This window comes from Prionailurus bengalensis, chromosome B3, assembly GCF_016509475.1.
Source record: "Prionailurus bengalensis isolate Pbe53 chromosome B3, Fcat_Pben_1.1_paternal_pri, whole genome shotgun sequence".
Taxonomy (NCBI): domain Eukaryota; kingdom Metazoa; phylum Chordata; class Mammalia; order Carnivora; family Felidae; genus Prionailurus; species Prionailurus bengalensis.
The window spans coordinates 55237895-55265289 of record NC_057355.1 but is presented as its reverse complement, the minus strand read 5'-3'; the positions used below and the strand labels follow the sequence as shown (position 1 = coordinate 55265289).

At 39.6% G+C, this 27395-nt stretch overlaps 2 protein-coding genes across 2 annotated transcripts in view; one reads left to right on the top strand and one right to left on the bottom strand.

Annotated features, from left to right (window-relative positions):
- The window catches only part of SHC4 (SHC adaptor protein 4), a 128490-nt gene that overhangs the window by 27108 nt on the left and 73987 nt on the right, over positions 1-27395 (bottom strand). The window contains exons 5-8 of the mRNA XM_043555463.1: positions 17578-17631; positions 13249-13300; positions 3313-3436; positions 1367-1538 (exon numbers count right to left, since the gene is read on the bottom strand). Coding sequence (XP_043411398.1) covers positions 1367-1538; positions 3313-3436; positions 13249-13300; positions 17578-17631 — 402 coding nt within the window. The remainder of the gene's footprint in view (positions 1-1366; positions 1539-3312; positions 3437-13248; positions 13301-17577; positions 17632-27395) is intronic.
- Positions 21182-23067, top strand: EID1 (EP300 interacting inhibitor of differentiation 1). The gene is made up of 2 exons (XM_043555464.1): positions 21182-22563; positions 22830-23067. The coding sequence occupies exon 1, from the start codon at positions 21392-21394 to the stop codon at positions 21965-21967; it is 576 nt and encodes a 191-aa protein (XP_043411399.1). The 5' UTR covers positions 21182-21391; the 3' UTR covers positions 21968-22563; positions 22830-23067.

Genomic DNA, 27395 nt, shown 5'->3' with positions numbered 1-27395 from the left:
AGAGGTTGGGTAAATTCTATCAAAAGATTTCATGGTAGAATCTTCAGTCTTGAAGACTGAGTTGACACGGAGTCCAAAGTGTGAGATAAACAAAAGACTGCAGATTAATGAAACAGCAGCAGTGTCATTAATTAAACATGAGTAAGTCACTAGAGGAATCTGGTTTGGAGTCAAGGAGAAAATGCTGAATTCAATCTTACATAAACAAGTAATGGAATGCTTATGGCACTACAGCTGGAGAGATAAGTAATGGCTGAAGACAGAGAAGCTGGAAGACTGTGTATACAGGTGGCATGCCAGAGGAGAAACCAAGGGCAAGGCCAAGGGCAGAGCAAGGGTGGTAAAGGGGGGGGGGGCTGGGGTTTGAAGGGGAGGGGGTAGAAGAAAATAAAATATAAAAGAAAAGATGTAACTTACTTTGAAACAGCTCTATAAGATGACAGGGCAAATTTAGTAGAATGATAATTGTAGAATCTAGGTTGTGTATGTGAGTGTTCACTGTATAATTCTTTCAACTTTTCTGTGTGTTTGAAAACATTCATAATAAAATGTTGGAAGACATGAAAATGAGAAAAAAGAAGCAACTAGAGATGGGGGTTGAGAATGACACAATAGAACTGCTTTAGAAGCTAACAGAAGTTCTAAAATTAAGGGAGAGGCAGCCAATGGGTATCAAATTCTGTAGACAGACTCAGAACATTGAAGAAGAAAATTGATTTAGCAATGAAACCATCGGTGACCAAAAAAACCATTGGTGACCATTGTAAAAGTAATTTCTATCAAGTTGTCAAGCAGAATTCAGATCTTAGAAGTATAGTGTTGATGCAAAAACTGGTATGGAGATGATGGTTTCTAGAAGTTTGTGGGTAAAAGGAGGTGAGACATTGTAAGTTGGTTGGAGGAATCCAAATTCATTTGCAGACAGAAGATACTGGTAGACAAAGAGAAAATAAAGATTGAGACAGGGGTTGATAGACAGACAGAACAAGGGCAGAGAGTTGGAAGGTGGGGATGGGATCAGGAGCTCAGGGGAAGGATTGGCTGTGAAGGCAGTCGCTAAGGACGAGAAGCAAGGAGAATACGGGAAGACGTGGAGACGAGGAAAGGTGAAGTTGAATGTAACATGTTGGACTGCCCTCATCTTCCCAGTGAAAGGAGATGTGAAGTCATCCACTTAGGCAGCGAGGAAGGGGGTGGATTTGGAGTAAAAATGGTCCAGTGCAGGCTCCGACAGTGATTCATTCTCTGGCTCAGTACTGAGGAAGGCACTTTCTCTAAACTAGCATTTGGAAACTCAAATTAAACTCTCTAGTGACAAGGACAGAATCACATTGCTAAGTTCCGGTAACCATAAAGCATTACTTACCAGATAGCACAACTTTTCACACCGTATGGGGCAGTAAGCCATCTGTTCTGTGGCTTGGACTTTGATGCGCACATCTGAAACACCACCTGCAGGTGGCTGCTTCCCTGGGATTTCATTGTAATACTCATGATCTTCTCTCTCCACAGCAGGACCATCAAGAGGCACCTCCTCACTGCAAGGGAAAAAAGAATCCCCAAGAGACTGGGTGGGAATTCAAATGCTGTAGGGGAGGCAGAGGGATCAGAACCATGCAAATCATCCTGAAAAATGCTGCATTCATGTTTTAAAATTATAGCTGTGCTTAAGTGATGTCAAATATCTGGATGGAAGCAACCAGATGGTTGTTTAGCTTTCCATAGACAATTAAAGTGGGGCAAGCCAATGGAAAGTGCCAAGGGTGATGCTTTTGTGTCTCCTCCCAGTGATTAAGAGAAATACACACACACACACACACACACACACACACACACACACTCCTTGAATGTAAGTCATCTATGCCAGCAGGATACAAAATTAAAGTTTTCCTGAGTATCTTCAGCATGTTTGGATTGTACCATTTTGGAAATGTTTTGCTCAAAAAAAAATTAGATATTGGGCAGGGGGCCTGACCCAGTTTGTGAAACTAAGATGAAAAAAATAAGAGAGTTATGGCCAGCCATCTCGTCTGCACAAATCTGAAGAAGTATATGGGATTCATAAAGAAATATTAGAACCATATGTGCAAGTGGGTAGATTTATGTAAACATGCATTGTTTTAAAAACCGAAACAGGGCAAAAAAAAAACAAACAAAAACAAAACAAACAACTTTTCTTCCAAATTGGAATTAGTAGCTTTCTTATGAAAAAAAATAAATCAAGTCCTTTGGGATTGAACTGATTCTACTGACAAGCCACACAGTTTTGTTGGGTTCGTTACCTGTCAACAAAGTGATAGCACTAGGATGTAAGTGTCATCCTGGGAAAAATTCAACCTCAAGGCTTCCTAGGAACCCCCTCTCCTTTGCTACCCCAGACCACCTTAAAAAGGGAGATCTCCAAACCCAACGTTTGTTAATACACAAAGTAACTAACCTGGGGGGGGTGCATTTAAAAGTACCCAAGAGTTTTGTCTCTTGGGTATGAATTCTGCTCACTGTACTCTACACTGTTGGAGGCTGTCAGGCCTGAAGGGCTCAGCTTTCCTTGTAGACTTTCTGCGCCTCAGATAGAACAACCAGATCCTTGGGTCACATCACCTGCCAGCCCTGCCACAGTTTAACTGGAACTCATCTATTTACATTGCAAACTAGCAAACTAACAGCGATTCCTGCTATAGACATTTGATTCCTACTGTTTCCCTCTTCATTCTTGATTTTTTTTAATGTTATTTAAAAAAATTTTTTTAATTTTTTTAAAATTTATTTTTGAGAGAGAGAGAGAGAGAGAGAGAGCGCGCATGAGCAGGGGAGGGGCAGAGAGAGACACAGAATCTAAAGCACACTCCAGGCTCTGAGTTGTCAGCACAGAGCCCAACGCGGGGCTTGAATTCATGAACTGCGAGATGGGGTCCTGAGCCAAAGTAGGCCGCTTAACCGACTGAGCCACCCAGAAACCTCTCGATATATTTTTTTTAGTGGTATGCATGGGATCTGGGATTGAAACAATTCTGAGACATTTGATATCTGTTATTTTATGAAACTACTTAATTCATAGCTCTGTATGATATCAGAGAAACAGGGAAGACCCCTTCTTGGAGTGTCTCCTTTGATTTTGATACAAAGCAAGAGGAAATATCTGGACAAATACAAGAGAAAGAAAAATAGAAAATGTCATTATTAGTTTGTACTGAAACTGCCTATTTGTAAGAAAAAATTTACTAATTTCATTAGTTTGAAAATGCCATATTAATTTGAAAATACAGCAAAATAAATATAGCAAGTCAAATAATTATAGAACTCTTGGCTGACCTTTCACAAGAAGTATTCAAAGAAGGATTTTTCAAATACTGTTTAAACCGGAGTTCAAAAGCCTGCCCTATGGTGCTGATGACATCTTGGGCCATTCCGCTGCGGCATTCCAATATGTGGCAGGCTGCAAGTGGACGAACAAAAAGAAACTGTAATAAATTTTCAACAAGAAAAGGTTATAATAAAGTAAAAATATTTCCAGAACATGAACTGGTACTTGAATAAAAGGGAGTAGGTTTATAAGCTCTCTTCAGCTCTGAAATGGCAGAAAAGAATACCTCATATTTCATTTGCATCAAAGAGAAAAAACCATTCACAGTTTACATTTAAATATCTCAAAACACTGACAGATTTTGGTCTCAAGACAGGTTTTTGGGGGCCCCCATTTTTATAAAACCAGACTGATCCTAACCAATAACGTGACTCACGTTCAATGTTAGCTCTAGAATTCAATACCAGAGATGCTGAGGGCAGCAATCTGACAGGAAGGCTTGTGGTTGTGCTGTTGTCTTTGCAAAAATATAACTTTCCAAACCTTCTCTCCTCACTCAAAGTAGGGGATGAGCTGCTGGCAAAAACAGGAGCTTTATAATACCCCTTATTGCTATTTAAAAAATTTTTTTAACATTCATTTATTTTTGAGGTGGGGGGAGGGGCAAAGAGAGAGGGAGACACAGAATCCAAAGCAGGCTCCAGGCTCTGAGCTGTCAGCACAGAGCCCGAGGCAGGGCTCGAACTCATCAACCACAAGATCATGACCTGAGCGAAAGTTGGACACGGCTGACTGAGTCACCCAGAAGCCCCATGTCATTGCTATTATAAAGCAGTGATGGTATGGTAACCTCTGTCTTCACAACCCTACTAAAGAACTATCTCCATTAAGCATTAAAAACAAGATTTTGTGACAATGGCATGACCAGAAGATGTTAAAATTTTTTATTAGATACTTTCTCTGAGAAGCTGGTACTGGGAAGAGGAAGATTTTCACAATTTAAAGAAATAAATTATGGAGGGGGCAGCTGACAGAATATCACAAATGAGCAAATCTGCTGCTGCTGCTGCTGCTGCTGCTGCTGCTGCTGCTGCTACATAAAATCAGGAGCTTATGTGGAGAGACTATAAATTCACCTCCCACCATATGGAGTATCATTCTTGCTTCGATGAGAGTCTGGGGTCTTGCTTAGGGCCCTGCAATATGGAGATTTAATTGAAACGGAAGTTTCATCAGGATGACTTAAAGATAAAGGAAATAAATCTTGTGAGAAGTAAAATCTTTAAAATACATATTGATTTGTATAGCCTGAAGAATGGAGGGATGAGAAAAAGCTTAATAATGGTTAAATATACACAAGAACGCTGTAAAAACTGTTAGCTATTCTCTGAGAACAGCTTAAGCGAGTGCATGGGGAATTAGAATAGAAGCCCAGGAAGCCTCCTGGGTCTCAGGAACTGTGGAGCCAACACTGGGACACCTTACTAAAAGGGACAACAAAGGAGAGGAGAGAGAGCTGTCTTTATGGAATGAGCTAACTGTGCTGACTTGGAAGCATGGTTTTATGCTTTTGCATTCTCTTGGAAAGGATTTTGTATGTATGTAAAGTAAAAGGCAATTCATTGACATCTGATAGAATTTTCAGAGCCTATAAAAGTACACAATAGTAGTACCTACAACAGTGTTTCTTTTCTTAGCCTTATGTTATAATTATCTCAGGAAGGGGCTGGCTCCTAAGTAGCTCAATCAGTTAAGCCACCAACTTTGGCTCAGGTCATGATCTCCCAGTTCGTGAGTCTGAGATCCGCATCAGCCTCTGCACTGGCAGCGCAGAGCCTGCTTAGGATTCTCTCTCTCTCCCTCTCTCTCTGCCCTTCCCTGCCCTCTCCTCTCAAAATAAGTAAATTAAAAAAATAAGAATCTCAAAGAATCTCAAATAATTCTGATTCCAGAATTGACTTGATTTTAATTTAAAGGATTTAAATGAAATTTTTATAGAGTTGGTTTTTTTAATGTTTATTTCTTTATTTTTGAGAGAGAGAGAGCAAAGGAGGGGCATAGAGAGACACGCACACAGAAAGAGGATCTGAAGCAGGCTCTGCAATAAGAGCCAGATACGGGGCTCGAACTCATGAACCATGAAATCGTGACCTGAGCTGAAGTCAGACCCTTAACCAACTGAGCCACCCAGGCGCCCCAAATGAAATTTTTAGAAAGCATGTGTTTGTGTGTGTGTGTTCATGTGTGTGTGTGGGGGGGGGGCACAGTGGTATTACTAAATCAAACAATGCTAAGGTGTAAATCTCTAAAAGAATTGTCATTACCATTTCTTATAAGGTTATCCCTTTAAAGAAGCAACTTGGAAACTGATATAGACTTAGGAGCTAATTCTAGTTTTGAAAATCAAATTAAGAATGCTTATAGATGGGGGCACCTGAGTGGCTCAGTCGGTTAAGCATCCAACTTTGGCTCAGGTCATGATCTCACGGTTTGTGGGTTCGGGCCTCACATGGGGCTCTGTGAGGACAGCTCAGAGCCTGGAGCCTGCTTCAGATTCTCTGTCTCCCTCTCTCTTTGTTCCTCTCTCTCCCTCAAAAATAAATAAAAAACATTAAAAAACGGGAAAAAAAAGAATGTCTACCCTTTCTACCAAAGGAAAATGTTTGATCTATCTTTAGACTGTTATTTTAAATTGACCCTTCTTTTTCTCTGCAGTAGCTTCACACATGAGCAACACATAGAAGGTGTTTTAAAAATTGTGTTGAATGAATACATACTGATTTTCCTGAATCGCATCAATAATTCTAGTGTGAGAAGTTCTCTTCAGTTGCATTAAAATGACACCTGCAGCAATCCCCATAGTGGGAAAAGTTTCTACAGCCATTGAGTGGTGTGAATCATTGCTTGGTTTACTCATGGAGATATACTTAAATCTACAAGGTGCCCTTGGAAATGTGCTCTCCAACTGACCCAGTGTTACATTATGAAGTTGTGTTACATTCTGACTAAAAAAGGTTACACGCCCTTAAATTCTTTTGTTTTTCACCTCATAAATTTCTGGTCCAATTAAAAGAAAAGTCAAGATCCTAAATCATGTCAAAATGCAGAATATGATTTTTTCAATTTTATGTTTTTCTTAGGTTCAAGAAGATGTCTAGAGATGAAGACAAGGAAGATGAGAGAGACAGGAAATTCACACACACACACACACACACACAGAAACATGAAAGTGTGTCTCCCTTAAAAGGGATGAGAAAACAAGAATGCTTAAAAGAACTCTGGAAAGATTCAGATTCAAGTTCAAATTTCAATTATCCCACCATCTACATGACTGAACAAGTGACTTTGTAGCAATGTCCTCACCTGCCAAGACAGGGCACTGATTTTTTTTTTAATGTTTATTTTTGAGAGAGAGACAGAGACAGAGCACGAGTGGGGGAGGGTCAGGGAGAGACAGGGAGACCCAGAATCTGAAGCAGGCTCCAGGCTCTGAGCTGTCAGCACAGAGCCCGACGTGGGCCTCAAACCCACAGACTGCGAGATCATGACCTGAGCTGAAGTCAGATGCTCAACTGACTGAGCCACCCAGGTGCCCCAGGGCACTGATGGTTTTAAAGTCCCTCATTGCTTTATGGAGACCCCAACCTTCATCTGTCACAGTAGCTTCAGCCTTCTGAGGAACAGGCATGTGGGTTCTTGTGGCACGTGGGTACTCAGGAAGGAAAGACACAACTAAACCCACCAGCCGACCTCTACCACTTCTCACATCTAAAATGTTCTTACTTATCTCAACTCTTCTCATTCTGATACTTTGAGCATTTGGTCCTGTTCCTGGACTGATGCTACCAACACATTCTGCTTTGCTTTGGATGACCTCATTGCTGCCATATTACTTTTTCTGAGAAGATCAGACGACAAACAGTGGTGCCTGGCACCATGAAAGGAATGACATTGGACAGAAAGGTTGACCCTGTGCAGACGTTCTGTACAGCCTCACTATCTCCAGTGAACACACATGTTGTGATAGTGCTGTTGTTGGTATTCACAGACACACCACTCTGGGAAAATGGTCTTGGTTCTTTTTGAGGTTGGTCATGGGCCAGAATAGGGATGGGCTTTGAATCAAACACAGGTGTGCCCATTTCCCAGTGTTAGACCCATCTCCAGAAGCTTAGATAAGCAGCCAGGTTGGCCAAGAATTTACCAACCTTTAGCTAACGAGAAGGTAGAAAGACAAGTATATAAAAAGCCCCAACTGCCAAAAAAGAATGTGACTTTCCAGTGACATCATAACTTTGCATGGAGGTCTGAGATGGAATCAGATGCAGATATGAATTCTTTTCCCTCCACCTCGTAGCCAGACAGACCCATAACTCTACCTTTGGGTATCAAGCACTATATTAGGGAGGATTTTTTTTTTTAATCTTAGATACATATTCTTCAAACTTTATTCATTTGGTTTCCTAATTGGATGTTCATGGACAAGAGGCTGAGAACTCTTCTTAGAGGATAACAGGCCCTTCTTTACTAGTTTTATATTTATTTTTAATAGACCAGGGTGTTTTTGTTTTGTTTCTGTTTTTGCATTTTTTAATAAACTAGAAATTCAAAAGCGCAGCTTCTCAGGTCAACCACCAGATGGTGCTGTGGTACTGAAGCAAGGAGTCCTCCCCGCTTAGAACTCCGCCCAAAGAAGTAAGCCAGCGGTCAGTCCACAGTAAACTGATGTCACCAGGACAGTAGTCCATATATTTTATAACCATAACCATAAATGTAAATAAGCAGGCTAATTTAAATTATTTTTGTGGTCTTTAAAAACATTTTTTTTAACTTTCTTCAGAGACTGAAAACCATGGCCTTCCTATATACACCCAGGTAGACTGGGGCCTCTTCACATACCAGATTCAGAGAAACTATTTAAACCTCCCTGGACTACTACATATTTGGAATGAGAGGTGAAGAGAATATGTATTACGGGGCAAGCTGTGTTAGTCACTAAGTAAACTCAAAACATTCTTAGAGTGACTTACCTTTTCTACAGAAAAGGCCCTTTATAAAATGAGGCGTTCACTAAAGGGTCCCAGCAGAGATGGAAAAAAAAGGAGCAACTGCCCCGACTTGAATCTACTAATGCTAAAAGTGAATTGGGCAGATGAGAGATAGTGGGAACATTCAGGATTCTTAGCAAGGAGCCTGGACTCCTCTGCCTGACAGCTACGCTCTTCCTCATCCTGGAGGTCCCGCCCTCTGTCCCTTACCCATCCACTGACATCCTGCTTCCCAGGGGCACCTAGGGCCTGTTCATTGGCACACTGAAGGTTATTTTCTGCCTTCACGCCCCCTAACTCCTTTTCAGTATGTGACTTTCTGGGGTGCCTTATTCCAAGGTGTCTTCTCCCAGAGAAATTTGCTCTTCCTCCTTCTCAGGTGATACTCATCTCCTGATTTCCTCTCCTCCTCCTGACTACTCCTCTGGCCCTTTATGGTCTCCTCTTACCACTCCCGGAGAGCCTCAGCCCTCTTCTTTCCTGGTTCCTCCTTCAGTGATCTTGCTTACTCTTAGGGCTATGAGGCAGTTTTTCCAAACCTGCACCTGAAGGTCTGGTCTCCCTCTCTATCTCTCTCTGTCTCTCCCACCCCCACACTCCCTCCCATCTCCTTCAGCTCTACTCCCACCTTTCCGCCTCCCCGACCCTGAGCTTCTCCTGCCTGCTGAACATTTTCCCCAGATGAACCAAACTCATTAGATAATTCTGTAACATCTTCTTTCTGGTTTCACTATTTTCTTTATTTATTCAAGGACTTAGAACATTTTTTTTTCTTTTTTACAAATACAATAAATATTCATTACAGGAGTTATAGAAAATAAAAAGCTACCAAGAAAAAAAATTATGTAAATCTCACTATCTAAAGATAACTACTATTAATATTTTGGCATCTCTTTCTTTTTAATCTTTCCAATCTTTCTTCTCAGTATATCTCCCTACAAAATGTTACCTGGGGTCATGCTATACCCATTATTTCACAATCTCCTTTTTGCACTTAATAACATTGCCAACATTTTCCCCATGTCATTATTCACTCTAACACTAGCTGTAAATTGTTGCATAGTAGTACATCCTATGGGTTCATTTAAATAATTTGCGATTTATGAATATTAAATTAATTTTTTCTGTTATATAAATAACATATGACAACAATCTTTATTGCTTAGTCTTTGTGCATGTCCTAATTATTTCCTTAGAAGTTAAATTGCTGGTTCAAAAGTACTTCCCTCTTTAAGACTTTGGGTACAAATTGTCATCTTGCTCTCCAAAATGTTTGGATCTATACTCCTACCAGCATTGTTAAGAAAAACTACTACTCTAAGCCCCATCTTACCTTTTTTTCAATATTTAAAATTTGAAGATGAAATATGAGATCTATTTATAAGTTGATTCCTAACGAAGTAGCTAGTAAGCTTTTGAAAACTTTTAAATGTTTCTTGGTGCCTTGTAATGTTCTTTTTTAAAGATGTGCTCAGGACCCTGAATTGATTCACTTGCTTAATAGCTGGCTGAACTTAGGAGAATGATCTCACTTTCTCAATGCCAGTGTTTGCTTTGGTAACCAAAGGAATAAATTAATATCGACCTCCGAGAGTTGTTGTGAGGATGAATTGAGACAATGCCTGCCACATGGTGGGCATGCAATAAATGGTAAATGTTTTCCCCTATTTCCCTAGTGGATTGTCTTTTTCCAATTTGTAATAATCCCTGTTTCTTTAATGGCAACACCACTCCAAATCACAAGGATGATGATGATGATGATGATGATGATGATGATAGCTACCATTTATTATATACTTACTAGGAGCCACATATGGGGATATTTGCATTGCATATAATATCTCATTAAGTCCTCAGGAATATCTGATTTCTATTTCTTCACCAACCTTTATATCTAAATTGTTGCCAAGTTCCATTAGTTCCCATATTTGTCCAAACTGTCCCTTCCTCCCCCAGTGCAATGTAAACATTACCACTCCTGCCCAGGACTAATGAGATATCCTCAAAATTGGACTCTATAATTCCAGACTGCTTTCTGTCCTCCAGTATCATTTTCACAGATACAAATGCCAGAAAACTTATCACTTTGCAATTTCAGCAAAAAGGCAGAAGCCAGAATAATGGCTATAAAGCTCAAAATCTTTTGATGGCTCCCAGTGGCCTTCTGGCCAGCACTCAAAGCCCTCTACACTCTGTTTCTGACCTATCTCTTCGGCCATGGCTCCCCTACTTCTATTCCTTCACTTCTCTGCAACCCCAGCCTTCCACACACACTCACATACCACCCAAACACATAGCCCCAAGCTCTCATTACAGGACTTTTTCACCCACAAACCTCGACTGAGCCCCTGCTATGTTCCACACACTGTTTTCTGGACCCCCTCCTTCTCCAGGCACATCCTATTTCTCTCTGCCATTAAATGATGAGCCCAGGCTAGCCAGGAACTGTTTTCCTCCACAATGATTAGTTCAGCCCCTTTCATATTAGCATGTAATTAATAATTATTTGTGGGCTTGAAAATTATGTCAGCACCTCTGTGCAGAAATTAAAGTCCAGGGGCTGAGGTGAGTTGAAAGGATTTAACACCACAGGGTTGTGCAAGTAGGGGGTATGTTGACAACAGAGTGGCTTCTCACAGAAGTTTCTATAACCAAGATAAGTAAGAAAGGGAATGAGAGACTGAAAAAGGAGGCATAAGGATGATGAAATGCTAACATAGTAATCCAAGAAAATTACTCTGTGTTTCTAAGTCATCTGTCTTGTAGGTAGATCCATTCCCCTAAAGAAGAAAGCAAGCGACTGACTTGAATCTTAGAACTCCTCACCACTGCTTACTGAAAAGAAATGACATGCCTGAGCTGTTCAGCGACTGATGGTAAAGTTACCAAACATCTAGATTTCCTGATCTATTTTTTCTTTCTCTCACCCTGTCTTTTCAGGTTGAGAGAAAAGACTTTGTTGTTCAGAGGCCTTCCCCAAAATAGCATGCAGTTACTCTTTCGGGAAACTCAGGCTTAACTAAAAGCAGTTGCTCTTTTCTGGTATCTTTTGTTGTATTTCATTCTTACACCCCCGTTCCCCTTCACTAGTTCCTGTCTCTCCTACTCACCTTTGGTGATTATCCATTCTTCATTGTACAGTTTACAATGAGTCAGTTTCAACCGAGTATTGTGTAGTACTTGTCACCTGTTTCTTCCTTTCCATGTCATCAAGCCATATTCTTTTGGCAAGCATTTACTGAGTATCTACTACATGTCAGGTCTTGTGTTAGCAGCTGGTCCTTATCATTTCGTTTTTTAAAAGTTTTCTTTATTTCGAGAGAAAGAACACAGAGAGTGCGAGACAGAGAATCCCAAGCAGGGTCCAAGCTGTTAGCACAGACCCCAAGGTGGGGGTTGATCCCACGAACCATGAAATCATGACCTGAGCCAAAATAAGAGTCAGAAGCTTAACCGAACTGAGCCACCCAGGTGCCCCTTATCATTTCATTTTTTACTATAACAATAGCTTCCAAATAGATCTCCCTGTCTTATGTTTCTTCCTGAATCCATCCTGCTCCCAAATCAATCTTCGTGAAGCTCTGCTCTGTCAACAGAATTCTCCACCCATTTGCTTGAAGATTAAGTGCCTACTTATCAGCCCTCTGGATGCCTTTTAGAAATCTTTTTCTCTGGACCCAATCTGCTTTCTAGCAAATATGTTCTATTCATTTGCCCTCCACCCCCAGCATACCATGTACATTTCCATCTTTGTTTTATAGCTCTTTGAATTTCCAAATGCTACTCCATGTGTGTACTTAATAAATGGGGGCAGGGGGAACTCTATCCCTGGGGTGGCAGAGGATGCCACCCTAATAGGTTCTAGTCAAGGAGAAGAAGCAACCTAAGACTCATCCCTACGAGATTCTGAATGTCCCAGAGTTAGGGATAAGAAGCAACAATAACCATGTCTGTCTAAAGAGGTCCAATGATCTAAGGAACTTCCAGCCCTTCATCCAAAGTTTGACTGGGAGATGAGTTTCTTTAGGCAAACTTGCTAAATCCTGGGATGAGAAATCCAATCAACTTACTCTTTCATTCACTGAGATACTCAACAAAAATAGGTATTTTTGTTCCAACACCTATATGCTTGGCTTTGGGGTGAGTGCTTTGGAAACAACAGTGAATAAGGTAAACAGGTTCCTGCCCTCATGGAGGTTTCAGTAGAAAGGAAAGACATTAAACACATCAACAAATGGTAAATAAAATAACAAAAATGTGGGGTTAGTGTTAATAAGAAGAGAAATAAAGTATGATGATGCGAAAGGGTGGGATATGCTATTGGAGATAGGAGGGGCTATCAGTCAAAGAAGGTCTCTCTGAAGAAGAGACATTTAAGCTGAGATCCAAAACATGAGAAGAAGCCAAACACTCAAAATGACATGTCAGACTCTTGAACAGCAAAGGTACAGGCTCAACATACATGTGTGGTGCATGCGCACGTACATACACACACACACACACGCTTGCTGTGACTAATGTGGGCCAATTACCTCACTGGCTTGGGTCTCTCTCTATGTAGTTCATTCATCCATTGGGGATGCAGCAGCCAGCTCCTTCTATTATTATAACCAGAACAGCTTCTCTTTTGATTATACAAAAGATAATAAACCTTTTGGTATAAGGGTCCCTCAGATGACCGGGATCTAAATCCCAGCTACATAATTTTTCTACTTTGCTCTGCTAGCTGGGCTATTTATTTCCAACTCAAATTCACATAATATTTCTAGAACCCAATCCAGCACTCTAGTGATCCTCATTACCCTGTATATTGAAAAAAAAAAAAAAAACTCCTTGTTACATTTTAAAGTTGGTATATACCAGTTCTTAAGAAAATCTAGAAGTTGCTTTCCATACCTCGTTGATTAACTGGATCTTTAGCTACGTAGGCAACATAGTCTGTAGTATCCTATAAAAAAGGGAAAACGATTGCATTTAAAATGAATGGATTGTACTGTTGAAAGATAAGAGTACATTTAGGACATGATACTGAGGTACGGACTTAAATACAAATGTTTCTATTTAAAGAGAAAAGGAAAGCACCCTAAAAGGGAACATAAATATACACTGGGTAGTTTAGCAATTGTGGAGTCCTGATTCTCTGTCCCTTGGAGAGAGAAGTTGAAAATTAAAAATTTAGAGGCAGAGTTAGTGATACTTACTCACTAAGAATAAAAAGGAATCCAGATAGGGAATATATTGGTACAGATATTCTTAAAAAATGGTAAGGGACCATGACTCTCTCCTGTTTTGAAAGCTGAAATACCAGGGGTTATGCAGTCACAAAGGAGTCATAAACTGGGAGGCAGCACCATGATTTCCCAGTTGTCCAGACAGACACCATGTATGTCAGAAAATAAGTCAATTAAAGAGACACATTGGTTTTTGTGGTTGTTAGCTCGCTTGAGTGCAGTGCAAGTTAAGAAATAAAGCAAAAATACAAAGCATTTATCTGATCAATATATAGAAAGGAAAAATCATGTTTGAAAACGAGAACCCATGAAAACCCTAAGGATTTCAAAAAGAGGTGTTGCTGACGTTGTAAAAACAAGCAAAAAGCCACTTGGTAATTCTGACTTTTATTGAAAACAGTAAACTGATGAATGATAAGATCTTAATAATTAAAGATGCTTTTTGTTATCTCGGTTCTCAGGGAAAAAAATACACACAATGCCATTTGCAGATTAGAAGTATGACTCTCCAGAGGGAAGATGCAATCAACTGGCAGGAAATAAAAGCCCGTTTGTAATACCCTCAAGGACAATCACTTAATAACCCACAGTGAAACACACAGGAAGCAGATCTCAGGGTCAGCGTAACTTGTCTTCAGTTATTTTAAAAAATAACAAACACCTAAATAAATTTATCTTCTGCTAAAAGATAAAAGGCTTGAGATATCTTGTAAATAAATAAGGTCATATCTGTGAGCTTTGTTTTATATTAATTTAGAGGCAAAGCCACAGTTGCTGGGGACTTGGTTGCTATTTTTAAAACTGAAGGGATGGTAATGATGCCAGCAACATGGGTTGGCGCATTCGATGGTGGGAAAGAGGTTGTGGGACTTCATCCTCAAAACCGTCTCCAACAGTCTTACAGTTCTAAAATCAGTAACTGTAAATATCTGGGAGAATTTTAAGAATGTTAAAAGTAACGCACAAATAGTAAAAAAATATATACAAAAATATATTTGTGACATACTTGTAATGCATTTTTGAAAAAGAGAAAGTATTTCTAGATACAGAAGCATTACGAACGACTGTCTTAAGGGCTGACGGGAGGAAGGGAGTAAATTGTCTTTGAGAAGAGAGTAAAGGTGAGGGTTAGCAAAGGTCAAGAGGGAAGGAAGGATAGCTAATCTTTAACTGTTTTCATTTTTTGAAATGTTTATTTATTTTTGAGAGACAAAGAGACAGAGCACCAGCAGGGGAGGGGCAGAGAAAGAGGGAGACACAGAAGCTGAAGCAGGCTCCAGGCTCTGAGCTGTCAGCAAAGAGCCCAATGCAGGTTTTGAACCCATGAACCATGACATAATGACCTGAGCTGAAAATCAGATGCTTAACCGACTGAGCCACCCAGGCACTCCAAGAACAGCTAATCTTTTTTTAAACTCTGGAGGAAATCTGGTGGAAAGAAGGGTACTACTTTGGGCCACGGAGACTTTTAGCTTCTTACACCCAGTTAGCTGAGAAGTTGTAAATTTCTAACAGACAAAGCTATGAGCATGTGCTAGCAATAGTGGTGATAGCTATCCCCTATCACGCGGTGCCAGGCATGGTACTAGCAGGTTATACACATCAATTCGCTGAATTCTCACAACACTGTGAGGCAAGGGTGATCATTCCCCATTTTATAGATGAGAACCCTGAAGCTAAGAGAGACTAAATAAGTCAAGTCTCCCTGACTCCAAAGCCTGGCAGTTCATTTGGGGGACCTTGAATGCCAATGCTTATGATTGCCCCAGTTTTTTATTTTAAATAGAATTGCAGGTTTTCTTTCCAGCTGCAGAGAGCACAGGGGCCCCATTCAAATCAGTAGGTACAAACTTCCCCACAGGGGCTAGGAATTCTTTACCGTTTGTTTCTGGACAGTACTTTGGTGGGTTGAAAGTACTAAAGAACTAAAGGCACATGAAGACAATCTATTAGGACTGGGACAACTAGGATAGACGTCATGCAGGGCATGCCTAGGGTAAACGAGGATCTGAGTGCCAATGTGAACATGACAACAACTCTTGAAACTTGAAAGGGAAATTTAGAGCAAATGTCTGTAAATATTTTTAACACTTCACTTATACAACTCATTACTTTAAATAACTTAAGGAAAGTATTTGAGCTCCTTCGTGGATGACTGAGCTATAATGGGTTAGGAATAAAAGAGACAATGCTGGCCTCTTCAGGCTGGATTCAGTCAGCCCTCTCTGTACCAAACAAGTCCCTGGTTGTCACCGTTGAGGCAAAATTACAAGGCTTGGTGGATAGGAGTTCAGATTCAGTACCAGGCTCACACTGCAGCTAAGTGCTATGCTTTTTGCATACCCCCTGTTTGCTAATGAATCCATAATTAGCCATCCACAGAATCTCTTGAGGATGAGGTAGAGTTCTTAAAATCTGGTTTACATATTAATTAAATAGCACCATGGAACTAATATATTCATTTGGAAATAACTATGCCCAAAGCGGAAAGGTGAGGAAGTAGAGAAGCCTAAGGGGAAAATTAAGTATCCATTAATAAAAGAAAAAAAAAACCCAATGATCTGAAGTCCTACTATAAATACTGCTTTTCTTCCGTATGCTTCAGACAGGTTCTGAAGACAGGGTGTCTAGGTTTGACGTGCTTAAATATTTTGAATCACAGGTAGCCAGTGTGAAGACAAGTAATTATTGAAATATTTTTAAGAATAGGGTAATGTGAATAGCATTTAACTATATATTTCACACACTAAAAGGTTATACCAACAACCAAGTGAAGAAAGTTGCTTAAATACTTTAGATGCCAGTAAAGGAAGCAACGATTACAACAGAGTAGCTTTGGAACTTTATTTCCTTTTAGGATAGACCATAATTTTTCCTTTTGAATATTTAGCATAGAGGTCAAAACTCTGCAGTGACATCAGCTGCCAGATTTAGTTTTTACTACCATTCCATACCTCTCCTGGATTTCTGAGTTATATGTCCTATCGTTTATGGTCCTACATTTTATTCCTCAATTGGAAGTGAGAAACTAAATGTGGTGGCTAGAAAAAAATCAGCCGTTAAACTGGATTTTACTGCCGCATTTCTGAAGGATACAATCTGTAATAATAAATGCTCAGCAGAACAGAAGGCAATACATTGGCAGTAAGAACAAAATCTGCATGTGTTCCCGATATATTTTCTTGACCTTACTGATGTTCAATCATTCTAAAAGTCAGACTCAGTCCTCTTCTAGCTTCTGGATGTTTGCAGGTAGGAGAAAAATGTCATAATATCATGAAGCAGCAAAATCTTCCTTCTAACCCCTCAGTTCAAACAGATTTGTTTCTTCGTCAGTCTCAGGCTTCCTAACTTCAATGCCTCTCTTCTTCCACTCCGGTTCAGAAGTGATGTGGTAGGGAGTCAGGGAATGACCCTCCACTCTGTAAAGAAGGCTTGGAGACAGAGCACTTGCTCCGTCTCACACAATTCGTGGGAAATGAGCACCATGTGGCCTCTAGGGAGGAAGGAACTGCAGTTCTCTCCCACCAGCTGTGTGTTCCCTCTGTGAATTTCTGCAAACCTGGCTGCTCACTTTAGATTGGACATAGTTGCCTCAGTTGGCAGCCAGAGTGGCAAACAGGCTTCCCCTATTTCTAAGTCCAACTGCCTAATAGGAGCTGCCTGGAACTTTGTGTGAAGAAGAGTGCTGAGGGAGGACTGGTAACACATGTATGACATCCTTGATTTCCATGACTTAGGTGTTACCTACAAGAACAGTCTCGGATGATAACTCCATGACTAACAACACAATGGAAAATTATTAGCTCATTTGCTAATCTAAACATTTTAAAAATAAGTAATGGAAACTATTTTACCAAAGTCAAATTTTTGAATGCACATAGCTGTTCACAAATTGTAATAAAACACTGGAAAAGACATGTAATGGCTAACATGCTTTACATGGAAGTTCTTTTAACTCTTATAAAAAGGACTTTTATAAATCTATACTTACAGGATCCCCTCCAGAGGCAAATGAAATAGACTGCATATGATGATTTGCAATAATCTGTAAAACATAAACAAATTAAACATGTATGATGCTACAAATTAAATGCCTAGTTACATACAATCTAACAGTAATGGTCGTACATTTGTATGTTTTGTCTTTGCCTGCTCAGCATCCCTTTGGAAATTACTCCATCCACATTCTATAATAATCTCATAAGGTTCAAGTAGGTCTGACAAGCCCGTCTCACCAGCCCCCTCCTTATGGCTGGACACAGGATCCAGGCCTAGGCCATCAGAAAACACTATCCCTCTGGATACAGCAAAGCCAATCAATATCATGGGGGAGGAACTGAGACAGATAATAGGAAAGAATGCATCTTTCTCTGCCATTAAGGACCTTAGTTTAAGTCCAAAGCTTCTGGGATTCATCTTTTGCTGCCATGTGGGAAAAGCCTGATGGAAAAACAAAGTTTTCCCTCTGGAGAGTATCAGAGCTGAGAGTTAAAAAAAAAAAAAAAATCTGGTGGTAATATTTGTTTCATCACTTCAACCAATACATTTCCCCCCCTCTTTAGTTTTTATGCATTTTTTCTATTTTATTTATTTAATTTTATATAAGTTGGTTTGAATTGGGTTTCAGTCATTCATCACCAAAAGCATACTAAAGCACTAACATTAAGAATTTCAATATGATGTAGACTATCCAAGTGAACTGCATTAGTTAGCTGAGAAGACCACCTCTTTTCAGATTTTGCCTCTTGAGATTTTAGGCTTACTTATTTGGAAATCACAGAGTAATGACCAACTGACAGAGAAGTATTTGTCATACTGCTTTGAAGGTTCATTAAAATACCAACTGTGCACCAATTGGCTAAGCCTGTCTTAAGAAATGTTTAACATAATGTATACAAGAGTATAAGATACTCTTATATAAGATAGCCAGCAATTCTATTCTTAGATGTAGATCCACAGAATTGCGTAAATACAAGCACCAAAAACCTTCCCAAGAAAGATAATTACTGCCCTGTTTGTAGTAGGTCCAAACTGGAATCAATCCCAATGATGATCACTGTGATATTTAAACAATGGACTACTATGTAGCAAACACACACACACACACACACACACACACACACACACAAAACAAAACATATTTCTTGGGTAAAAGAAGCCACACACACACAAAGAATATATACTACATGGTTTAATTTATATAAAGTTCAAAAAACAGGCAAAAATATTTTATTCTGTTTGAAATCAGAACGGTGGTGCTCGTAGGGCAAAGAAAGAGAAAGCAAATGGTTTTCTGGAATCCTGAAAATCGTATATTTCTCGATCTGGGTAACGGTTACACAAATATGTCCATTTTGTATTAACCAAGCTGCGCACTTAAGATTTGTGCACTTTTCTGTATTTGTGTTTTCTATGTTTAGATTTCAGCTAAAAGTGATTACTAAAAATAAATCAATATACAAACATCAATGTCTTTCCCACATACCAGCAATAGCCAACTAGACACTGTATTGGAGTAAGGGGTACATTTTATGATAGTACCTGAGTATAAAATAGTAAGAATCACATAAGCCTTTTCGGAAAACTTCATTGAAGGGTATAAATAAGACACAAACAAGCAGAAAGATATATATTACTTTTATGGATGAGAAGACAATATTGTAAAAATGTCAATTCTCCCCCAAATTAATCTGTAAATTCCATGCAACTCAAATAAAAATTCCACCTATATCATTCCGGTAACTTTTCAAGCCACTTCTAAAATTCACATGGAAGAACAAATGTGCAAGAAGAGTTAAGGCAATCTTTTAAAGAACAAAGACACAAGATTTTTCTTATCAGCAAGACATATTGTAACACTGTAGAAATTCGTTTGAATACAAAGTCTAAAACAAACTCACACATTTGTTTTCTTTTAATACGATAAATGTGGCACCAAACAACCAACAAAGGACAGTGATTAAATCAGTGAAGTTGGCTGAATTAGTTGTATATGTGTAAAAAAATATACAAATGAATCCTGTCCTTATCGTACTTAGATAAATAAATGTTTTATCCACAAAAAAACCTATGCATGGGGGCCTGGGTTTCTCAGTCCGTTAAGCCTCTGACTTCGTCTCAGGTCATGATCTCACAATTTGTGGGTTTGAGCCCCGCATTGGGCTCTGTGCTGACAGCTCACAGCCTGGAGCCTGCTTCAGATTCTGTGTCTCCCTCTCTCTCTGCAACTCCCCTGCTCACACGCTGTCTCTGTCTTTCTCTCTCTCTCTCAAAAATAAACAAACATTAAAAAAATTTTTAACAACAAAATGTATGCAAACATTGAAGAAAAATAAAAGATCATGCTTGCGATCTTTGAAGTAGGAAAATCCAACTTAATAAAAAAAAAAGATATACAGGAAAAAAAACCCTTCAATTTGAAGGGTTTACATGAAAACTCATTTTAAAACTTTTATAGAAGAGACACCTGAAACCGGACAAATAACAACAGGGAGGGAGAATGTATTTGCAACTTGTAAAACAAAGTATTCATATAGTTTATAAGAAATTCCTACAAATCAGTAAGAAAAAAAAATAAACCAAAAATAAGGCCAGTTAATTTTCATAAGTAACACAAATGTTCAATAAACATGTTGAAAATAATCAATCTCCAAGAAATCAAGGCTATGGAAAATAAAACAAGGTATCATTAAATTGATAAAAGTGCTCAACAAAACAGTGTGTGGCAAGGATATGGATATTCTCAAACACTGCTGATGAGAGCTGAAATCTGTACAGCAATCTTGGAGAGCAGTTTGACAGTATGTATTAAAACTAAAGTATGCATGCTCTACAATTCCGCCTTTCCACTCCTAGGTTATTTATTCTGTAGAAACATTGGCACATAGAAACATTACCCATAGTTTATATCAAAAAATCGGAAATCACTTGTGTATGGTTAGGTCAACTATAGAATAGCTATACAAATGGAATGCTATGGAAAAAAAGACTCATCTATGTATACTAACAAAGCTAAATCTTCAAGTCATTGCTGAGGTGCTTTTTGTAGCTTGAAGAGTTAGGTAAGACTTGCAAAAAAAAAAAACCCCATACACACACAAGATTTTTCCACGAGGACATAAAGGTCCATATAAATGCAGAGGAAAAGAATTTAAAGAATACACACCAAACTGATTATGGTGGAAAGTTAACCTCCTGCGAAAATAAATGGAACCAAGTCCTTCTTCAGTATACTATCTTTTTAAAAAGATAGATAATATGCTTATTTGCGAATTTAACTTTTTTTTTTTTTTTTTTTATGGGGAAAGCAGAAGGGCTGAATGAATGGATCAGTTGTCAGCATGTTGAGAACACTGTGATTTGGAGGTGGGGATTTAGAAGTCATAAGCGCAGAGACCAAAGGTAGTTGGGGCAGATGCTATTGCCTGGGGCGGGAGGAAAAGGAGCAGGAAGAACGGAAGAGCGAAGGGGGAGGAAGAGCACTAAGCATAGTTACAGAAGCCACGTTATGGATTTTCAAGTTTACAGCATCATAATGCGCAGAACAGTTAGGGAAAGCGGAGATTACGTAACTCTCTAAACGTAGAGTCTACTAACGGAGTTCCAAAGGACCGAAACATACACCACAGTTCCGAAGAGCGGGGACCTCCCCCGCGAGGGGGACGCCAAACGGGAGGCGGTGTTTGGGGGTCGCGCACACGCACAGGGTCACGCAGGCGCACGGCGTTTGCGCACGCGCACAACCCCTCGGCCGCGTAGCTCCGATCTTGCAAAAACACCTTTCGAGAGGTTGAGCAGCTTGTACAATGTCGGAAATGAACGAGCTGTCCGAGCTGTATGAAGAGAGCAATGACCTGCAGATGGATGTGATGCTTGGCGAGGGTGACCTTCCGCAGATGGAGGTAGGCAGCGGGAGCCGGGAGCCATCCCCGAACGCCTCCCGCAACGGGGCCCAGCCACAGCTCGAGGAGGAAGGCCCAATGGAGGAGGAGGCGGCCCAGCCAATGGCGGAGCCGCAGGGGGAACGAGGCCTTGCTAACCGGCCCAGCCCTGGGGAGCAGCCAGGCCTGATCGCGGGCCCTGACTTCGAGAGCGAGGACGAGGGCGAGGAATTTGATGACTGGGAGGACGACTACGATTATCCGGAAGAGGAGCAGCTGAGTGGTGCGGGCTACAGAGTATCAGCGGCCCTTGAAGAAGCCAACAAGATGTTTCTGAGAACATCCAGAGCAAGGGAAGCAGCCCTGGATGGCGGGTTTCAAATGCATTATGAGAAGACCCCGTTTGATCAGTTGGCTTTTATCGAAGAGCTTTTTTCACTTATGGTTGTCAATCGTCTGACCGAAGAACTCGGCTGTGATGAGATTATTGATAGAGAGTAATTAAATGCTGTTATAAGAGGAGGAAAAGTTGAGGAGAGACCCAACATTCCACTGCCTTTTGGGTTCATTCCAGATAGTACCGTGCCAATGAAAAACTTAATCTTCAAAAAAAGATTTTTGTCGTTGTTTTGCAGAATAGAATAGGGCAGTGACTGCACAGTTATGAAAAAGAAAAAATTGTTAAAGAAGAAAAGGCATTTTAGGACTGTGGAAATCTGTTTTCAAGAACCTTCCTGAAACACCTGTGGCTTTGACTTTGTTATTGATCCAGATTATTCTCCTTGCATTGGGGAAAATATCTTTCATATTTCACTGTAAGGGATGGTTTTGCGAGAGTAAGTTAATGTCAAGACAAACTGCCAATACAAGAGCCCAATGATATTAATTACATGAGCAAAAGTAACTAATACATCCAGTTTAGGACACGAGATGTCTGAGTTATTTGGACTGAAAGCCCACTGAGAGAACTCTGAAGATTCCACTTTATGGTCTATCCAAGCCAATTATCAAAGGCTACATTTTTTTAGCGTAAAATAAATTGGGTGTTCTTCAGTATCCAAAAAGGATAAGCAAACCCAAAAAGAAATATGTATCAGGTGTGCTATATCTCAAAATGTGTTTTCAAGAGCATCTGAAATTTTGATTGTACATGTATCTTGATGATTTATAAAGCTAGTATGATCCATAATTCCAGAAAATTTATTGTCTTAACCATTTTTAAAACTCAAAAATATCCATAGTAAAATTTCAAATTTAGATATTAAAAAATATGTGAAAGAACAAAGAAAACAAAACTATTTCTAACACTCTTATACTAGAGAAATTGTTTTACTCGCTGTCTGTTTTTCATTTAACTTTACAGGTGAAAGACTTTGGTTGAACTTCATAAAATAAGAACTGTCAAAGGGAAAATGTCAAGTAAAAGGAAAGCCCTGCATCTAAAAAAAGACTGAACAATTATGCCCTCAATCTTTAAAGGTTTTAAACCTGCCCAGAAATCCTCATCAGTATCTGAAGTTTCCCTCTGTCTCCTCCTCTAATGAAGCTTGTTATTGGTTATGCACCAGCATTCGAGATAATAAAATTTCTTGTTCTGTGTATTTTGTTTGGCCAATAGTATTGTTCACATACTTTATTGAAATCCTACTTTTTATCGTATTATGCCATTTTATTTTATTACCGAAACCACTTTATGATTTAAATTTAACCACTACATGGGAAAGTGTTCCAGCTTCAAATACCTGACTTATAAGTTAATTTGTGGATATTAAACTTTGTAAATTCCTATAAGAGAATTTGCTAGCCTGAGAAAACCTGTCGTATTAACGAACATATTGCTGTGGTTATTGAGGTTCTGAAGTTGCATAAGACTAAAAATTGTGTCAGAAAGTTGTGCCCAATAAACAGTACATCAGTAGGTCTTAAGATCAGTAAGACCTTATGGCAGTAAAGGACACATCCAATACAACAGCACAACTCAACCTTATTTATGTTATAGTCACCTTTTAGGGAGTGGGTTCTTTTCTGTAAAAAAAATGGACTGAAGGGGCGCCTCGGTGGCGCAGTCGGTTAAGCATCCGACTTCAGCCAGGTCACGATCTCGCGGTCCCTGAGTTCGAGCCCCGAGTCAGGCTCTGGGCTGATGGCTCAGAGCCTGGAGCCTGTTTCCGATTCTGTGTCTCCCTCTCTCTCTGCCCCCCCCCCCTGTTCATGCTCTGTCTCTCTCCCAAAAATAAATAAACGTTGAAAAAAAATTAATTAAAAAAAATGGACTAAGGGTTGTAAACACTAGGCTTGGCGAGGAGAAGGATAGATAGATACATGGGGAAACAAACAGGAGGTGAGATGTTAGCACTTAACCCTCTTCATCCTGCCTCTCTCATGACTCACTTTCATTACATTTTCAAAAGGCTTGTAGCTGCAGTTAGATGCATCTGGATAGATAATTGCTTGTATGATGTGAATTAACTGAATTTGGTGGGGGCGGGGCGGGGGGGGTGGAGAAGGATGCCAGTACACAAGGAGCACTGACCAATTGCATTTACCTCCAGATAAAGATGTCAGGAAATCAAAAACTGGTCTTCATACCAGGAAGTGTGATTAGGAAATCTGTGATTAGTTTCCTCTCTGAGACTAAGGAGGGAACAAGAAGAAGGAAAAGAAAACTGCTCCCTGTTGGACCTGAAGGCTCATTTCCAGGGTAAAGACCTGGACTCCACAACTGACTTCTGATGGTTGGTTCCTTGGTCTTGGAAAAACAGGCAGTAATCTGAGAGCACTGAAATTAGTACTTGTTTGTATTTACTAAAGAAACCCCTTTTAGAATTGTAAAATCACTTTTTATGTCTTTTAAGCGTTAACACGTACTGGAAACAGCCTAGCTGGTTCAAATCTTGGCTAAATGGGAACTAAAAAAGGAGTTCTATAGCGATTCTGGTCCTGATTTTGCAAACAGGGGAGTGGGTGGGGATGTGGAATGGGTAGAGAGAATTTTAAAAAGCTTATGAGTATATAGGGTGATTTGGGGGGCAGTTTTCTGGATCTATCCATATATTATTATATAGTATTACATTATAAATGTTTGCTTAGATCAGACTCGCATTTGGCTGGCCTAAGGACACAGACTTACTGTGTTTGGCTCATGCTTAAAATTGCAATTCTTCATTAAAGACCAACATCTCATAATCCTGATAGAGCAACAAAACTCCCAAGATTTCCATCTTTTTTTTTCCCCCAAAAGGTTAAGATCTGGTAGCCCTTGACCAATAGTTATGTGGGATAAAGCATCCAATTCCCCATTCTAATCGGAAGATATTCTGTTGCCATGTTTCCCAGTATCGTCTCCCCAACATGGAGGCCAAGTGGCACTCACCATATATCATTATGTTTGCACCACTGTTTTTCTTGTACCTGCACAGTTAGCATTGTCTGCCTGGCCTCCCTATATTTGAAGTTCCCTCTCCTCATGGAGACTAAAGGATATCTCCATTTTCTGCCTGTTTTACCTTCTTTATCTCTTTATTACTCTTGGTAAAATTTCACTAGCTGTTAGAGTTGGTGGTAGGAATGTAGAAATGACTAAAGAATAGTGGGAGTGGAAGCTAGTCAGATATTTTTGCTTACATCCTTAACATATTGAAGTATATCAAGGAAGTCTGTTGCTTGAATTTTTAAAACGAGGAATATAGAAAAACTCCCTAGAACTTGCTTTTCCAAAATGTATTTCCCATCCCCAAATATGGCAAATTTTAAAAATCGCAAGCATTATGTGTTTAATATAATTTTATTTTCTGCCTCTGAGGTTCTTTAAGACATTTTCCGGGAGTGAATGGTTATATTCTTGAAGTTGTTCTCAGTGGCTGAAGATGAATGTGAACCATCCTACCCATAAATGCTCTGCCATCTATGAATGTACCTGTCAATTTTAACTTGTTTATGTTTTCAGTCCAAAGTATATCTTAGGAGTTGGGGGGGGGGGGGGAGGGAGACATTAGTATTTCTTGGTATTTATCTTAAAACTTCAAAGGGTAACTTTCTTTAAGGAAGATTGAGTTAATCATTTTCTCCTGCTACATCTATAAGGTCACTTCTCTGTTGCCTTCTCCCTTGAACAGTTTAGTTGCCCTATTAATGGGATTTGTAAAGCTTGAGTTGAAGCATCTATAGTGGCACATCTTTTTTTTTTATATGCCCTCCCTCCACCAGGGAGGAATGAAGGGGCCGTTTCCTCCAGGCCTGCAGAATAGTTCAAAATTATTTTTAAAAATCAGGACCTGGGTCTAAGGTCAATGAGATCCTAACTTTAGTCCCCACTCCAGCAGTGGGCTCAGCACAACCCCATTCCCTGCTACCAGTGCAGAAAAGATGTCCCACTTCCAGAGGCACTCATTGCTGTAACTGCTGGTAGTGGAAGCCACCCATGCGCCCTGTCCCTACTTCTATTCTGCCAGAACGATTATGAGCATGTGACAATACCCCTTCCAATTACAGTAGCCTGGAAAAGGGTAGTAAAAGAGAGAAAGAAATGAGAATAAACTAAGCCACCTACCACACACCACAGCCCTATTCTTCCTAAATTCCTAATTCCTCAGTCACCCCATAGAACTTTTTTTTTTTTAATGCTCATTAGGTTCTGCACAGAAGGCTGTCACCAGGACGGCTGTAGATTTGCTTACTCTTCCTCCCCTACAAAATTCTGAGATAATTCAAGTGCTTCTATACTCAATGAGATCTCATACCTAAAGGCATTAAGCACCCCTGGTACCACACACATGGGTGAAAACTAAAACTAAAATTTACATCTACAAATATCTTGAGGGCAAAGCATCTGAAAGACTGAACGATTGCTTCACCTTCCACCTAGATTTGTTGCATCTTCCAAGTATAGCCTCAAATGTTCTGCTCTCATTATACCAAGGGTATCACCTCTCTTAGATAACCAATCAGGGCCCAACGAGACAGAAATCTATTTTGAACTATTTTATATTAAGTATTTTCTCCTGTGGTGGTTTATACTACTGTGCAAGCAATGTATTTTATTCTGCTTTTGAATTTAGAAAATAAAGCAGACCTCAAAACTGCAAGTTTATGGCAAAAACATTGCAGAAAAAAATGTATATAACTGTACGTGCATGTTACTGAAAATTTTATGATTCTATGTTTTATGCTTTCCCTGCTAAGTACTGACTTTATGAAAATGTCTCAAGGAAATAGGAAAAATGTTTGAGTAAATAATAATAGGTACTGGGTGACTGGCTCTGTGCTAAGTGATTTACATCAATGGTTTTACTGAATCCTGTATATAATCCAGTGACACATATACTATTGCTAAATCCATCCTCTCAGAAACTATGAATAGGTACTATAATCTCATTTCACTAAGGAAGAAAATTGAGTGGTAGCATAACTTGCTCATTAGTGGCGAAGCCATGATTTCAACCTATATGTGACCTCAAAGCCCAAGAGCCAACTACACATTAAACCTTCTATGAGTCCCTGTTCAACAGTATTCCATACAGTAAAACCTTAAATACTAAGAACCTCGAATCACTACATATTAAACCAAGAAAAATTAGACTCTAACACCCATAAATAATCTGATATGAGAAATTTAGTTTAAAACATAAAAAGCAAGTCAAGAGTACCCTAGTTTAAGGAACACATTTAGCCCAATGCCTGTATATCTTTTATATTTGCTTCAGCAATGCTGTTCTTTGAGAAATAAGGTTCACAATGAGAACTCAGGCACACCATGGCATCACACATCATCAAAGAAGAAGAAACTGTGTTTATGTAATAATATTTTACAAAGCACTTCAAGCTTAAGAGTTGGAAGAAAATGTTTTATGCTTAAATTTCAGTTAGCTAGAATATTAACCCTAACATCACCCTTCCCCTCTGTCCTTCATTTGCACCCCCATCCAACACA

Coding starts and splice junctions, on each gene's coding strand:
- EID1 (XM_043555464.1), top strand. CDS start 21,392: ATGTCGGAAATGAACGAGCTGTCCGAGCTGTATGAAGAGAGCAATGAC.